Raw genomic sequence first — 15,773 nt, 5'->3', positions numbered from 1 at the left:
CATGCGATATCCATGCCTCCTACCACATTCTGACTAGATGTGTGCGGCCTCACACAATTCACTTGTCCAAAAGTTTATTTACATCAGTCAAATGCTCAAGGTTTCACTTTTTCAAAAGGACGGCACTACACCCTCCGATTCTGGCTGTCGGTGCGGGTGGCAACGATTGGACCCCCACCGTTCTATAAACTATTACCTATTTTATGGGTAGCTGATAAATTCTCTTCTTCTTATCCCCTTAGTGACCAATAGACGTCTTTTTACTGACCTGCGATATAAGAGACTAGCATTCCCTGACAGGTGACAATCCTGTAGCTATCACCTGTACACTATAGCTGACAACTAGCTGCATCAGCCACGATTAGTGTTGGCACCGACCATGCAAGTTTAACCCCTTAGATTCTGCTGTCAATAGTGACTACAAAATCTAAATAGTTAATTGAGTGTGAGGGCTTCCTCTTTAACCTCATTGACACCCTGAGATCTTGATTGTGTGGTCCTGATGTTTGCAATGGAAGGTAACGGCCAAATAACGGCCTTCGTGTCTGCTGGTTATAGCGGCCTGTACAGAAGTTATCAAAATTTAGGTGGTAAAAATAAACTTTTTCATTCTTGTCATGCCACTTTCCATTACTTCCTGAAAAGAACCAGAAGGGTTAATGAACTACCTAAAAGCAATTTTAAATACGCTGAGGGGTGCAGTTTTTAAAATGGTAATGCTTTTGAGTGGTTTACAACATATGAAGAGAAAAGAGGAAAATCTCCATCGTAAGATAAAGTTAAAACATTAGTAATTTATTGAGTCCAAGATATAAAAATCTTTGAGTTCATCCGAGAAATACAAGCATCACATCAATCTGCTCCAGTGAGGAATTACATCCGTCAAATCGACGCGTTTCAATTCAGATTCGTCTGAATACAAAACGTTATGAAATGTCAAATGACGCGCAGTACAGCAGTGTAAAGCATAATGCAATTGCAGAAAAGCTGCCTAAACCTCTGATGGGATAGTACTTGGATTCCAGACTTCTGAGTCTTTCAGTTAGGCTGTGTGCCCACTATGCTTTTTTTAAGAGTTTCCGCAGCTGCAATTCCGCTGTAGAAACGCTTAAAAAACGCTTGGTAGAAGGTCTGCTATGTTCCCCAATGATAATCCGCATGTGCTTATGCACATGCTGCAGAAATGTCCGCTGCGGATTATTATTGCGGAAAAATCCGCAGCACTACCAATTACTTTGCGTAATCTCGGCGTTTTTGCCGCCATTGACTTGCATTGAATCGCTTAATATCCACATGACTACACGTGCACAAGCGGATATTAAGCGATTCAATGTGCGGATGGTACCCGGGTCTGGAGAAGAGGAGACTCTCCTCCAGACCCGGGTACCATAGTACCTGTAAAAAAAAAAAAAAAATTTAAAATAAAAAATAAACATTATACTTACCTTCTGATGGCCCCCGGTCTCCTTAGTGATGCGTCCTGGCTCCCCGGCAGCTCGCGATGATCTAAAAGGACCTTCCATGACGTCATTTAGTCATGTGACCGCTGACCTCGGCGGTCGCGTGACCTGTCACATGACTAAATAACGTCATGGAAAGTCCTTTTAGACCATCGCGAGAGACCGGGGACACCGGGGACCATCAGAAGGTAAGTATAATGTTTTTTTTTTAATTTTCTAACATTTTTATTCTTTTTTTTTTTTAACTAACTTGGTCACACTATATAAAATCCATGCCGGTTGCATGGATTTATATAGTGTGACCAGGTTGTCAAGCACTTTTCCAAGTGATGCTAAAATCGCTTGGAAAGTGCTTGACAACCCGCATGCGAAATCGCATGTGCAAAACGTGTGACAAACACTTGTCCCTGGCTGAAAAAACGCATGTACAATCCGCATGCGTTTTTTTCTGCCAGGGAGATGCAGAAACGCTCAGGGAAAATCCAGAGCATTTCTGCATTGTGGGCACATAGCCTTAAACTGCAGTGTGGTACTAATGTAACATAAATTGACTATTGCTTGTTTCGTTCACTGTTGTGCTTGCTTTCTCACAGCATGGCTGCTTTACCACAGAACAATCTCCAGAAGCAGCTGGAATTATTCTCTTCCAAGCTTTCTGGAAACAAGCTTTCTCTGCAGAAGAATAAACCTGGGTGAGTACCCTTCAGGTAATTTCAGGTAATTGCTGATATAGAACCCGTGGGCCAGTCCATGCATTGCGGTGAATGATTGGATCGATATCCACGGACGTCTGCTTGAGCCCTTAAGGTGCCTGCAGACGAGCATATGAAAAATGGTCTGAGTTTCATCCGGAAAACCCAGACAATTTTTTTTCTAACTTTCATCCATGTGTCATCTGTGTCTTCGTTTTTTATATCCATGTGATATCCATTTTCATACAACTACATTGACACATGTACGTGATCACATATAGTTTCCTAGGTTTATAATAGACATCGATTTGTAAAAATCGGATGCCACTCTGCTAGTCCATGTGCGATCCAAATTTTTTTTTTTGTTGTTGCACCCATAGACTTGGATGTGTTAGGCTCTTCCGAGACTCAGATTAAAGTAGTGCATGCAGCGATTTGTTTCTCACAGACACTCGTACCGAGAGAAAAGACATTCATCCTAATAGCACACTGACCCATGCTATTCAATAATGCAATCAGAATCAGACAGCACACGTCCAATTTATACGCTCGACTACATGAGCCGTTGGACTGATGGCACACAGTGTCTGTGCCCATTGCAAGTTTTTTTATGCCAGTAGTAACATCAAAGTCATATCAGGGCTACAAAGCAACTTTGACCATAACACACATTAAGCAGGTAAAGATTGTAAAGCAAGGCTACATAGCAACATAATGCGATAAAAATAAATCTGGTCCCTTTGTGACCAGTAGCTTGGCTACTTCACCCCTGAGGAAGCCTGCAGAGTGCCGGTGATACGCAAGGAGGCCTTCTTACCTGCCATGCCCCACTTATACCGGAGTTCTCCTTTGTGACCACACTTCTGGACTGTACGTAATATGTCTGGTTTGGCATAACATATTCTCCCATTATTTACTCGTCCACTCATAGGATTATGCTATATCTTTCACATACTTTGATTTCTTGTTAATATTTCTAGCCTGGCTTCCATTATATCTATTCTTTATTGTGGCTATTAATGTATTTCTGCGTATATGGATTATGGGATATATTGATTACTAGCATTTTATGCTTGTTATATTCCATATGTGTATTTACAATTGGATACATATTTTAGAGGAATTTCTCTGGTTTTATGTGGCTAGATTTGGCATACCATGGGAGCTTATCTTCTCATTAATTTCTTCTTGTTTTTCTTATGTTTGTAATTGTTTGGCATTTTTTGATATTTACCTCCATAAATAATCCAACAGTTTCTTGCTTGTTTCGGTACATCGGCGCAAGTTGCAAGAAATCTGAGGGATTTTTCGCAACCTTTGTACCAGGTTTGCGGCACCTTGTCAATCTCAATGTGAACATATCTTCATTATGTTCTGACATGGCATTGTCATACTGAGAATTGCGTGGTGTGTAGCTACAACCGTAAAGGGGTGTCCATTCCTGGATAACCCCATATTAATTGCTCCAGGTTCTGCATTATTTAAAACAAATGTTATGCTTACCTCCTGGACTGGTGTCGCTCCTCAATCTCGGCCCTTCATTCCTCGGTGGTCTCCTGATATGAACAGTGTGACGTGACATCTGCAGCCTTCAAATTTACGTCCAAAGAAACACTTAGATATAGACTTTTAGACAGGGCTGTAGAGTCAGAGTCGTGGGGTCGGAGTCCATTATGGTGGAGTTGGGAGTCGGTATAAAATGGACCAACTCAGACTCCTAAAATATATAATAAATTGGGTACAGGAGTTCAATGCAGTTTGTGGGGAATATTTTTTCATTAGAATTTGGGAAAGTTATGAAATGTCCTATAAATGTCTGTCCTATTCCTGATCTAAGGGTCTAGACTTTTAGCTGAGATGAATCTGTGCTACAGTAAATTTATCACTTAAACTTGAGCCGTGTATGAGGGAGTCGGAGTCGTGGAGTCGGAGTTAGAGTTGGTGTCATGGAAATTGAGGAGTCGGAGGTTCGGCTTACCTACTCCACAGCCCTGCTTTTAGATACAGGTTTATATTATTTATGAAGCATCCTGGGGCAATTAATAAGGGGTCATCCTCTAGTGTACCACCTCCTTAATGTTTTTGGCTGGAATTTTCTGTTAAATAAAATAATTAAATTAAGATATACTTTATAATATCAGGTTTAATCCAAAACAAGTTTTGTAGAAAATTCCACATAAATATCTGAGTATTCTGCTCTATCTCAAATAAATTAATGGGGTTGTCCAGGCTTGGGGTTAAAGTCTTCAGTCACTCTGTGATTGCAGACTTGTGAATCCTCACATCGTGCAGTGTGTGTGCTGTCAGGTGTCTCTTGTGCCTGCTCCCGGAGTGGGCGGGTGCTTGACCGCAAGTATGTGATTTGCAGACTTGAGCTCCAAGCCAGAACAACCCCTTTAGACGCAACCCTTTTTATTGCAGCTAATGTTGTAGTTAGCTTATTGACTTACGTGCCGGGACCTGCGGAAAACAGCTGATTATTTCTTTAACCCCTTTCTTGCCCAGGGCGTATCTGTGCCCTGGGCCTTATAGGCCTGATACGTATTAGTACGCCCTGGCGATTTCGCCCGCACACAAGCGGTTCGGGTGAGATCGCCGCCGGGTGTCAGCTGATTGTTACAGCTGACACCCTGTGCTATGTGCAGGGAGCGGTCCCGCTCCGCTCCCTGCACATTAAACCCCGAAATGCTGCGATCAAAATTGATCGCAGCATTCCAGTAACAAGAAGAGGTAAGCGCTATACTTACCTTTTCTGCCGGCGTCCCGCGGCGTCTGAGTCCTGTCCCGGATGTTGTCATGGTGACCCGATGTCATCATGACAACATCCGGGTCACCATGAGGCAGGAAGTTGCTTTGGTCATGTGCAATGCACAACCAAAGTAACTTCTCCCTGTGCAGCGCTGACAGGCTACATAGCACAGGGATGGTTCTACATTCCTATGCTATAGGGCTGATCAGGCTGCAAAAAGTGAAAGTCCCACAGTGGGACAATGTGTAAAAGTAATAAAAATGTCAGAAAGTGAAAAAAAATAAAAAATTGTAAAAATATTTAAAAAAATAAAAATATATTGTACCCATAAATAAATAAATAAATCTTATGAAAAAAAACAATAAGGCTGTGTGCCCACGATGCATTTTTAATGCGTTTCCGCAGCGTTTTTGCAGCTGCGGAAACGCTGCAGAAACGCATTAAAAACGCATGGTAGAAGGGCAGCAATGTTCCCCAATGATAATCCGCATGTGCTGTGCAGATGCGGAAATTTCCGCTGCGGATTATCATTGCTGAAAAAAACGCAGCACTACCAATTATTTTGCGGAAGCGCGGCGTTTTCGCCGCCACTGACTTGCATTAGAACGCGCCAATTCCGCAAGACTGCATCTGTACTTGCATAATTGGCGCGTTCTAATGTGCGGATGGTACCCGGGTATAGAGGAGAGTCTCCTCCACATCCAGGTACCATAAAAAAAAGAATAAAATAAAAAATAAAGATTATATTCACCTTCCGACGGCCCCCGGACTCCTTCTCTCTGCTTGCCGATAGATCGCGCAGGACTGAAGGACCTGCGGTGACGTCACAGTCATGTGACGGCAGGTCTTTTCAGTACCGCGATCTGACAGCAGCCAGCACAGGAGCGCTGCAAGTCTCTGTGGCCATCGGAAGGTAAGTATTAGTTTATTTTTTTATTTTTAACCACTCTCTCAGGTCACACTATATAAATCCATGCTGTTTGATTTATATAGTGTGACCTAGTTGTCACAAGCACTTTCCAAGTGATGCTAATCGCTTGGAAAGCGCTTGTAAATCCGCATGCGGAAATGTCAGTGAATAACGCTCGATTTCCGCATGTCCCTGGCAGGAAAACGCATGTACAATCCACATGTACAATCCGCATGCGTTTTTTTTCTGCCAGGGAGATGCAGAAACGCTCAGGAAAAAATCCGGAGCATTTCTGCATCGTGGGCACAGCCTAAAAGTACACACATTTGGTATTGCCGCGTCCGGAAGACCTGACCTATAAAACTGTCCCGCTAGTTAACCCCTTTAGTGAACACGGTGGAAAAGAAAAAAAGAAAAAACCACACCTAAAACGATGTTTTATCATCATACCGCCAAACAAAAAATGGAATAAAACGCGATCAAAAAGACAAATGTAAATAAAAATGGGACAGCTGAAAACGTCATCTTGTCCCTCAAAAAAGCAAGCCGCCATACAGCTCCAACAACCAAAAAATAAAAAAGTTATAGCTTTCAGAATAAAGCGATGCAAAAACAATTATTTTTTCTATAAAATAGATAAAAGTGCCAAAATATAAAAGAAATATAAATGCAGTACCACTGTAAATGTACTGACCCGAAGAATAAACCTGCCTTATCAATTTTACCACACGCAGAATGGCATTAAAAAAAACAAAAGCAAAAAAAACAATTCCTGAATTGTTGTTTTTTTGTTTATTCTGCCTTCTAAAAATCAAAATAGAAAGTGATCAAAAAATGTCACGTGCCCGAAAATGGTACCAATAAAAACGTCAACTTGTACCGCAAAAAACAAGCAGTCACATGATTCTGTCGACCGAAATATGGAAAAATTATAGCTCTCAAAATATGGCGATGCAAAGACTGGTCTTTGCAAAAAAATGCTTCTTTTAGTGTGTGACAGTTGTCAATCATAAAAACCCAATATGATTCTGGTATCGCTGTAATTGCACCGACCCGAAGAATAAAGATGTCTAATCACTTATACCGCACGAGGAACGGCGTAAAAATAAACGTTAGGGTAGGGCTAGGGTTAGGATTGGGATTTTTTCAGAAGTAAAGAAAAAAAATGACGACGATATGGCGACTGATGTTGAGCGCAAGTGCTCACTACTTGAGTTTGCATTGGGTGCTCGGGTATGCACTGAGTATAGCGGGTGCTCGAGTGACATGCTTGAGTCTCTGCCCCATATGTTTTGCAGCTGTTATACAGCCAAAAAACCTTGCGGGGATTGCCTGCCATGCACGAGCGAACCCCGCATGTTTTTTTTTTTGGGTGTCTAATAACCGTGAAAATGTGGGCGGGGACTCGAGCATGTCACTTGAGCACCTGCGATACTTGGTGCATACCTGAGCACCCAATGCAAACTCAAATAGCGAGCACTTGCACTCAAGACTAATGACAACTTATTCAATATGGTGACCTAATGTTATCAAAATCTGTGTCGTACCTCTGGGTTCAAAATGTTCACTATACCCCTTGATAAAATCCTGGAGGGGTGTAGTTTCAAAAATGGAGTCACTGGGGTGAGTGGGGTGGGGGTGGGGGGTGGTTTCCACTATTTAGGCACATCAGGGGCTCCCCAAACGCAACATGGCATCCGCTAATTATTCAAGCAAATTTTACATTCAAAAAGTCAAATGGCGCTCCTTCCCTTCCGAACCCTGCCGTATGCCCAAACATTTGTTTTCCCCCACAAAAGGGGTATCTGCTTACTCAGGAGAAATTGCACAACAAATTGCATGGTGCAATATCTCCTGCTACCCTTGTGAAAATGCAAAATTGGGGGCTAAAAAACATTTCTGTTGGAAAAATGTGAAAATTTTATTTTTACGGCTCAATGTTATAAACTTCTGTGAAGCACCTGAGGGTTCAAGGTGCTCACCACACATCTAGATAAGTTCCCTGAGGGGTCTAGTTTCCAAAATGGTGTCACTTGTGGGGGGTTTCCACTCTTTAGGCACATCAGGGGCTCCCCAAACGCGACATGGCGTCCGCTAATTATTCAAGCAAATTTTACATTCAAATGGCGCTCCTTCCCTGCCGAGCCCTGCCGTGCACCCAAACAGTGGTTTTTCCCCACATATGGGGTATCAGCGTGCTCAGGGCAAATTGCACAACAAATTTTGTGGTCCATTTTTTCCTGTTACCCCTGCGAAAATAAAAAAAAAAATCGGTCTAAAGTAACATTTTTGTGAAAAAAGTTAAATGTTAATTTTTTTCTTCCACATTCCAAAAGTTCCTGTGAAGCACCTGAAGAGTTAATAAACTTCTTGAATGTGGTTTTGAGCACCTTGAGGGGTGCAGTTTTTAGAATGGTGTCACTTTGGGGTATTTTCTGTCATAAAGGCCCCTCAAAGTCACTTCAAATGTGATGTGGTCCCTAAAAAAATGTGTTTGTAAATTTTGTTGGAAAAATGAGAAATCGCTGGTCAACTTTTAACCCTTATAGCTCCCTACTAAAAAAAAATTTTGGTTCCAAAATTGTGCTGTTGTAGAGTAGACATGTGGGAAATGTTATTTATTAATTTTGTGTAACATATCTCTCAGATTTAAGGGCATAAAAATTCAAATTTTGAAAATTGCAAAATTTTCGCCAAATTTCAGATTTTTTCACAAATAAACGCAAGTGATATCGAAGAAATTTTACCACAATCATGAAGTACAATATGTCACAAAAAACAGCCTCAGAATCTGGATGATCTGTTGAAGCGTTCCAGAGTAATTACCTCATAAAGTGACAGTGGTCAGAATTGTAAAAATTGGCCTGGTCATTAACGTGCAAACCACCCTCGGGGGTAAAGCGGTTAATATTATGAATTCACAAGTATTCAAAGACCACCAAAGAGACAGTCATATGTCATTTACTATCCCCTCATACTCTTTACTAGACCTAAAAAGTGGATGTGTTGTGCCCCGAGTGTGCCTTTAACCTCTTTCAGATTTCCAAACCACTGTGTGTCAGACCATTTTCACATGTAACTTGTATGGTTCACCTCTTTACACGTGATGATTTTTTTTCTCCTTTTTTTTTTTTTTAAAGTGTTTTTACCTTTAAAAAGAAGAGCTCTCCCGATGGATCCACAGCTACTAGTGTCATTCAAGCAAAGCAGCAAGTGCCTCTGAAGGACAAAAATGTGAACGTTTCGCTTGACGACCCATCAAAAAACCACTTGTCAGTTTCATTCTCCAATGGGTTTTCCACTGCTAGTTGCCCGAAACTAACTGAGACGTCTCCAAAACCGACTACTTTTAAAGATGTTCAGTTTAGTAAAGGCCAACAGAATGACCATGTTCCTCAAGACAAGGCTTCCTCAAAGATTAATAAAGACTGCAATACCTCTCTTAGCTCTGTTCTCAGCCTGGAGGATTGGGATGATATAAATGATTTTGACACCTCTGTATCACCAGTATTTCATAAAAGGAAATTTGGGAAGACTCCACAGCAATGCAACAAAACGAAGTCTGAGACATCTTCCAAATCACTGTTTACTGAAGTGGACCCCTGTAATAGTAAAGGCAATATAAGGACATCTGGTTCTGATCAGCTTGTGGATGCCAAGAAGCCTGACTTGTCTGCGGCAGTCTCTACAGAAGCAGTGGTGTGCGCAGGTCAGTTCTCTAGAATGGAAAGTAAAGCATTAAGTCTGTTCACATTGGAGACTTCATTAGGACTCTTGGCCGAGACAGAATAGTGACGCTGCATGTCAAATTGATGCAAACTATGGTGGAACTTAGTATACCCTGTGAGTGAGGTCCATTGGGCACCAGAACTGTCTTATATACCACAGACCTGGCAGAGGTTTGTGGTTTCTAAGTGGAGGCTATAGTGTGAACATAGCCCAAGCTGACCTTTACTTACTGACCTGATCTGGCCAATGTTTCAGTACTTTTCTCCGTTTGTACTTTTTTGTTAAAGAAAACAAATTGCAAAATATCTGCAATAATGTAAATGTTATCGCTGCATGAAAAATATTTCTTGCTCTCAAAAATACTGTTCATGTGTATGTAGTCATTCATAGAGTGGAAGGCGACAGCACTTGTTGGTGAAAGGATGTCTGAGTTTAGGGACATAATTATTTTTACATAGAACTGAGTGATTCACAAATTAAAGGGGTTCTCCGGAAATGTGATAAAAATGGTTGCTGTTACATGTTTCATGCTGCAACCTGCCCTAGTCATGTGTCGAGTGGATTACAGCTTCAAGACACACAGCTCGAGACATGTCTCTACTGTCAGAGGAGCAACATCGTAAGAAAAAAAATATCTGATCTCTTTACTCAGCTGTGGAGCAGGGCTGTGGCAGGAGAAAACGTCTCCTCGACTGACAGATCATAATGTGTTTTTTTTGTTTGTTTTTTTTTATTCTTGCTGTCACTGTCTTGTTCCACTGAGTGAGGAGATTTGGGTATATTTGTTCATGATGCTACATCTCTGACAGATGAGACACATCTCTCGAGTAGCTTTTTCTGGGTGCAGCCCATCCTGACACTTGACTAGGGCATGCTGCAGCTTGAAATATGTGACGGCGGCCATTTTTTATCACATTTTCGGAGAACCCCTTTAGTAAACACTGAGCAAGTACAGGGGGGTTTCTTCCAGTCTGTGTAAGATGCATCTGCTGGGCCAGTCCACCTACACTCCCCAGTCCTGCTCCGTATGATGGACAGATATCTTCCTATCTGCCTAGGTAAATATTAGGGAATGCTAATATTGCAGTTCTCTAAATTATAACTACAGGTTGACCACCTTGCTGTCAAATTGTAATTCCAGAACATGTTAAGCTGACTCTCCAGACTTGATGTTTCTGTGCTCCAGTGATCTCAGAAGGCTCCGAATTCAGTTTTGACCACTGCAAGGAATCTGCAATAGAGGAACTGCAGAAATTTTGGTTTAGTCCGGAAAATCACTTTGACCACTTTCTGTATGCACTAATAAATAAATGGACGACCTAGAGGGGAAAGGGGGCATTCTCTTGCTAGGACCTGCATAACCTTCAGCTACTGTCAGCAGGATCGTAGTAGCTCCGTAGAATGGTTTTATTTTTTATACTGATTTAGATTAGAACTACACTATTAATTAAGATACTTTGCCATTGAACTTTGTTAAACTATCATAACTTTTTCTTCTTAGATGACAGCGCAAAAGACACTGTGGATGCCGTTTGTGATGATGACATTGATGCAGGAGCCGTGGCTGAGGTGATACTTCCTGAGGATGAGTGTGATGAGGATTTTATTCCTCCATCTCCAACTGATAGCAGTCTTTCCTCCCCGCCGGCGCTCAGGAGTATCTGGTAGGTAGTACCTAGTAATGTGTGGATGCAGTAGTTCTTGAGCTAAATATATGCATAAGCTTTGTACTTTGATTATTGCCAAAATATTGCTGCCTTATTGTAATGTCATGATCCATTTTCTATACCCATATTTTCACAAAAGTTTTCTGGGGAAGTCATCAGTCAGCTCTGGGACTGCAGAGGAGAATACGACAGAACATCTCCAAAAGGACTATGTGTCCGCAGCACAGGGTAGGCGCATCCTATGCTGGTGTCAGAACAAAACATTGTATTGATAAAGATTTAAGTTTTTCTTTTTCTTTTTTGGGTGATTCCTAACACTAGGACAAGCAGTGGCACCCGAACTCTACACAGTAATGTTTGATATCTGTAAGCTGGTTGACCAGATTCCCACATCTGAGATGCTGTTCCTGTCTTGTAGAAAGGAGCTGCAGAAGCAGATGGATATTTGGTAAGTAAGTCAGATGTGGTTTATATGTTCCCAAATTTTCCTTTTATTTCTGTTATTTACTTTGACCTTTAATTGGACAGGAAAAGGCTCTCATCGAATGATTCTGTGATGAAATCTTCACTGGTCGAGGCTCGTTGCTTATCCAGTGGTTCAAAACCATCTGTTTCTAAAATAAATGACTCGACACCAGGCTTTCTGGGGACTCCAGTCTCGGATGCATCAGTACAACGCCCATTGGGGAATGTTTTTAGATTTAAGTCGGTTGTTCCTGACGCACCAAAGGAAAAAGACATTACTACGGATTGTGGAAATATGAGTGACTCTCGGATAGAAAACAAAACATTGTTTTCCTTCAAGGCTTATGACTGTACTAGTAAAGATTCCTCCGGTCTCCAGGACTCTGTTTTTATTTCCAGTCGTTTCAATACTCCATACAGTGAAAAGCCCCTGACTTCTAGTACATGTGCCAAACCGCCTGCACAGCAGCCGAATACCTCAGACATGGATGACATGTATTTTGATATTGACAATTTTGACATTGAAGATTTCGATGATGACGTGCAGTGCTTGGACAGCCCAGCAGCACCACCTACTAACAAATCTTTACCGTCACCATATCCCACAATACGGGAAGCACCAGCCGTACAGAAGAGCAAACGAGTGTCATTACCACCTTCTGGTAACACCTCTAAACCCACTGGGACAGCAGGTAAATTCTAATAATTATAGGAAAAAACAAACAAAGGAGATCTCATTGTGAAAACCCTTAATGGAAATGAAGCTATTTGTTAAAGGATCAACTCCTGAAATTTTTGAAAATGCAATACTCACCCTCCCTGGGTCCAGCACTGAGTCTCCACTGCTACTGCCAGTGTCTGTTATTGTCTGCAGAGCTGACCTCACGTCAACAGCGCGACAGCCAATCTGTGAGCTCAGCAGTTCGTGTTGTCAATTTGGGCAGAGCTACTAAACTCGTTTATTGGCTTCAACATTGTCGAGGTGATCTCTAATTATGTGGTTTCTTAATAAATAAAAAAAAAAAATATATATATATATATATATATATATATATATATATATATATATATATATATATATATATATATATATATATATATATATATATATATAATATATATATATATATATAATATATATATATATTATATAATACATATATATATGTATTAAGAGACCACTGCAAAATTTTAATTTTCTCTGATTTTTCTCTTTATAGGTATATTTTTTGAGTAAAATGTACATTGTTGTTTTATTCTATAAACTACTGACAACAGGTCTCCGAAATTCAAAGCTAAAAATTTTGTATTTATTTGCAGCAAATGAGAAATCGTCAAAATAATGAAAAATAACAGAGCTTTCAGACCTCAAATAATGCAAAGAAAACAAGTTCTTGTTCATTTAGAAACAACAATACTCATGTTTTAACTCAGGAAGAGTTCAGAAATCAATATTTGGTGGAATAACCATGATTTTTAATCCCAGCTTTCATGCGTCTTGGCATGCTTTCCACCAGTCTTTCACACTGCTTTTGGGTGACCTTATGCCACTCCTGGCACAAAAAATTAAGCAGTTCTTCTTTGTTTGATGGCTTGTGACTATCCATCTTCCTCTTGATTACATTCCAGAGGTTTTCAATGGGGTTCAGGTCTGGAGATTGGGCTGGCCATGACAGGGTCTTGATGTGGTGCTCCTTCATCCACACATTGATTGACCTCAGCATGGGGCATTGCTGGAAAAAAACAGTCCTCAGAGTTGGGGACCATTGCCTGAGCAGAAGGAAGCAAGTGTTTTTCAAGGATAACCTTGTATGCGGCTTGATTCATACGTCCTTCGCAAAGATTAACCTGCCCAATTCCAGCTTTGCTGAAGCATCCCCAGATCATCACCGATCCTCCACCAAATTTCACAGTGGGTGCAAGACACTGAGGCTTGTATGCCTCTCCAGGTCTCCGTCTAACCATTAGACGACCAGGTGTTGGGCAAAGCTGAAAATTAGACTCATCAGAGAAGATTACCTTACTCCAGTCCTCTATGGTCCAATCCTTGTGGTCTTTGGCAAACTTCAACCTGGCTCTCCTTTGCTTCTCATTGATGAAAGGCTTTTTTCTAGCTTTCCATGACTTGAGGCCTCTAGGAGCCTGTTACGAACTGTTCTTGCCGTGCTCTTCACCCCAGGTGCCATTTGCCATTCCTTTTGTAGGTCACTTGATGTCATCCTGCGGTTCCTGAGTGACATTCGAATAAGATGACTGTCACCCCGGTCAGTGGAGAGTCGCTTTCGCCCTCTGCCAGTCTGTAGCTTTGTTGTCCTCAATGTCTGCTGCTTGACCCTATTGTAATGGACTGCCGTCTTCGAAATTTTAAGGATGGAGGCAACATGACGCTCACTGTATCCCTCTGCTAGTAAAGCCAGAATTGAGCCCTTCTTTTCCTCCCTCAAGATTTTTCTTTTCAACTCCTTTGGCATGGTTAAAAGTTATTTTTTCATTCAAATTACTTTTGGGCTATTCCTAGCACTTGCTTTGCCATCCAGCTTGTCCTATTGCAAGAGGACTGTGAAGACCACAGCAGTGTTTTTTTATACTTTCCCTCGTTACATAAGATTTGGTTCAGGTGATCACCTAATCAGAAGCACATTAAGTAGAATGAGGTGGACTGTGGTTGGAATTCAACTGACACTGGAATGGAATGGCTGTCAGACATGTGGAGGTGCGGATTTTTAGAAAACTATGCAGTGGTCTCTTAATTTTTGCCAGAGCTGTATATACACTGCTCAAAAAAATAAAGGGAACACTTAAACAACGGAATATAACTCCAAGTAACTCAAACTTCTGTGAAATCAAACTGTCCACTTAGGAAGCAACACTGATTGACAATCAATTTCACCTGCTGTTGTGCAAATGGAATAGACAATAGATGGAAATTATTGGCGATTATCAAGACACCTTCAATAAAGGAGTGGTTCTGCAGGTGGGGACCACAGACCACATCTCGGTACCAATGCTTTCTGGCTGATGTTTTGGTCACTTTTGAATGTTGGTTGTGCTTTCACACTTGTGGTAGCATGAGACGGACTCTACAACCCACAGAAGTTGCTCAGGTAGTGCAGCTCATCCAGGATGGCTCATCAATGCGAGCTGTGGCAAGACGGTTTGCTGTGTCTGTTAGCTTAGTGTCCAGAGGCTGAAGGCGCTACCAGGAGACAGGCCAGTACACTAGGAGACGTGGAGGGGGCCGTAGGAGGACAACAACCCAGCAGCAGGACCGCTACCTCTGCCTTTGTGCAAGGAGGAACAGGAGGAGCACTGCCAGAGCCCTGAAAAATGACCTCCAGTAGGCCACAAATGTGCATGTGCCTGCACAAACGGTTAGAAACCGACTCCATGAGGGTGGTATGAGGGCCCGACGTCCACAGATGGGGGTTGTGCTCACAGCCCAACACCGTGCAGGATGCTTGGCATTTGCCACAGAACACCAGAATTGGCAAAGTTTCTACTGGCGCCCTGTGCTCTTCACAGATGAAAGCAGGTTCACACTGAGCACATGTGACAGACGTGACAGTCTGGAGACACCGTGGAGAGCGATCTGCTGCCTGCAACGTCCTTCAGCATGACCGGTTTGGCAGTGGGACAGTAATGGTGTGGGGTGGCATTTCTTTGGAGGGCCGCACAGCCCTCCATGTGCTCGCCAGAGGTAGCCTGTCTGCCATTAGGTACCGAGAGGAGATCCTCAGACCCCTTGTGAAACCATATGCTGGTGCAGTTGGCCCTGGGTTCCTCTTAATGCAGGACAATGCCAGACCTCATGTGGCTGGAGTGTGTCAGCAGTTCCTGCAAGATGAAGGCATTGAAGCTATGGACTGGCCTGCCCGTTCCCCAGACCTGAATCCGATTGAGCACATCTGGGACATCATCACAGACTGTCCAGGAGTTGGCGGATGCTTTAGTCCAGGTCTGGGAGGAGATTCCACAGGAGACCATCCGCAACCTCATCAGGAGCATGCCCAGGCATTGTAGGGGTGGGAATAAACTAAATATTATACTGTTACCACATAATTTTCCACTCTTACTAAAGCCATTGCATGAGCAACTGGAGCC

The 15,773-nt window shown here is 42.1% G+C and overlaps 1 protein-coding gene across 9 annotated transcripts in view; it reads left to right on the top strand.

The window, feature by feature from the left end:
* BLM (BLM RecQ like helicase) overlaps nucleotides 1–15,773 on the top strand; it is a 50,672-nt gene that overhangs the window by 13,983 nt on the left and 20,916 nt on the right. For all 9 annotated transcript variants that reach the window (XM_073653516.1, XM_073653517.1, XM_073653518.1 and 6 more), the window contains 6 exons: nucleotides 2,054–2,152; nucleotides 8,952–9,520; nucleotides 11,042–11,204; nucleotides 11,347–11,435; nucleotides 11,529–11,655; nucleotides 11,736–12,364. In XM_073653516.1, coding sequence (XP_073509617.1) covers nucleotides 2,055–2,152; nucleotides 8,952–9,520; nucleotides 11,042–11,204; nucleotides 11,347–11,435; nucleotides 11,529–11,655; nucleotides 11,736–12,364 — 1,675 coding nt within the window. In that variant the 5' untranslated portion in view covers nucleotide 2,054. The remainder of the gene's footprint in view (nucleotides 1–2,053; nucleotides 2,153–8,951; nucleotides 9,521–11,041; nucleotides 11,205–11,346; nucleotides 11,436–11,528; nucleotides 11,656–11,735; nucleotides 12,365–15,773) is intronic.

The sequence above is a fragment of the Phyllobates terribilis genome, unplaced genomic scaffold, assembly GCF_046119375.1.
Source record: "Phyllobates terribilis strain yellow unplaced genomic scaffold, ASM4611937v1 Scaffold_11__3_contigs__length_659146591, whole genome shotgun sequence".
In the NCBI taxonomy this organism is placed as follows: Eukaryota; Metazoa; Chordata; class Amphibia; order Anura; family Dendrobatidae; genus Phyllobates; species Phyllobates terribilis.
The sequence above is the reverse complement of the archived record's forward strand: the minus strand, read 5'-3'. Positions and strand labels throughout refer to the sequence as shown.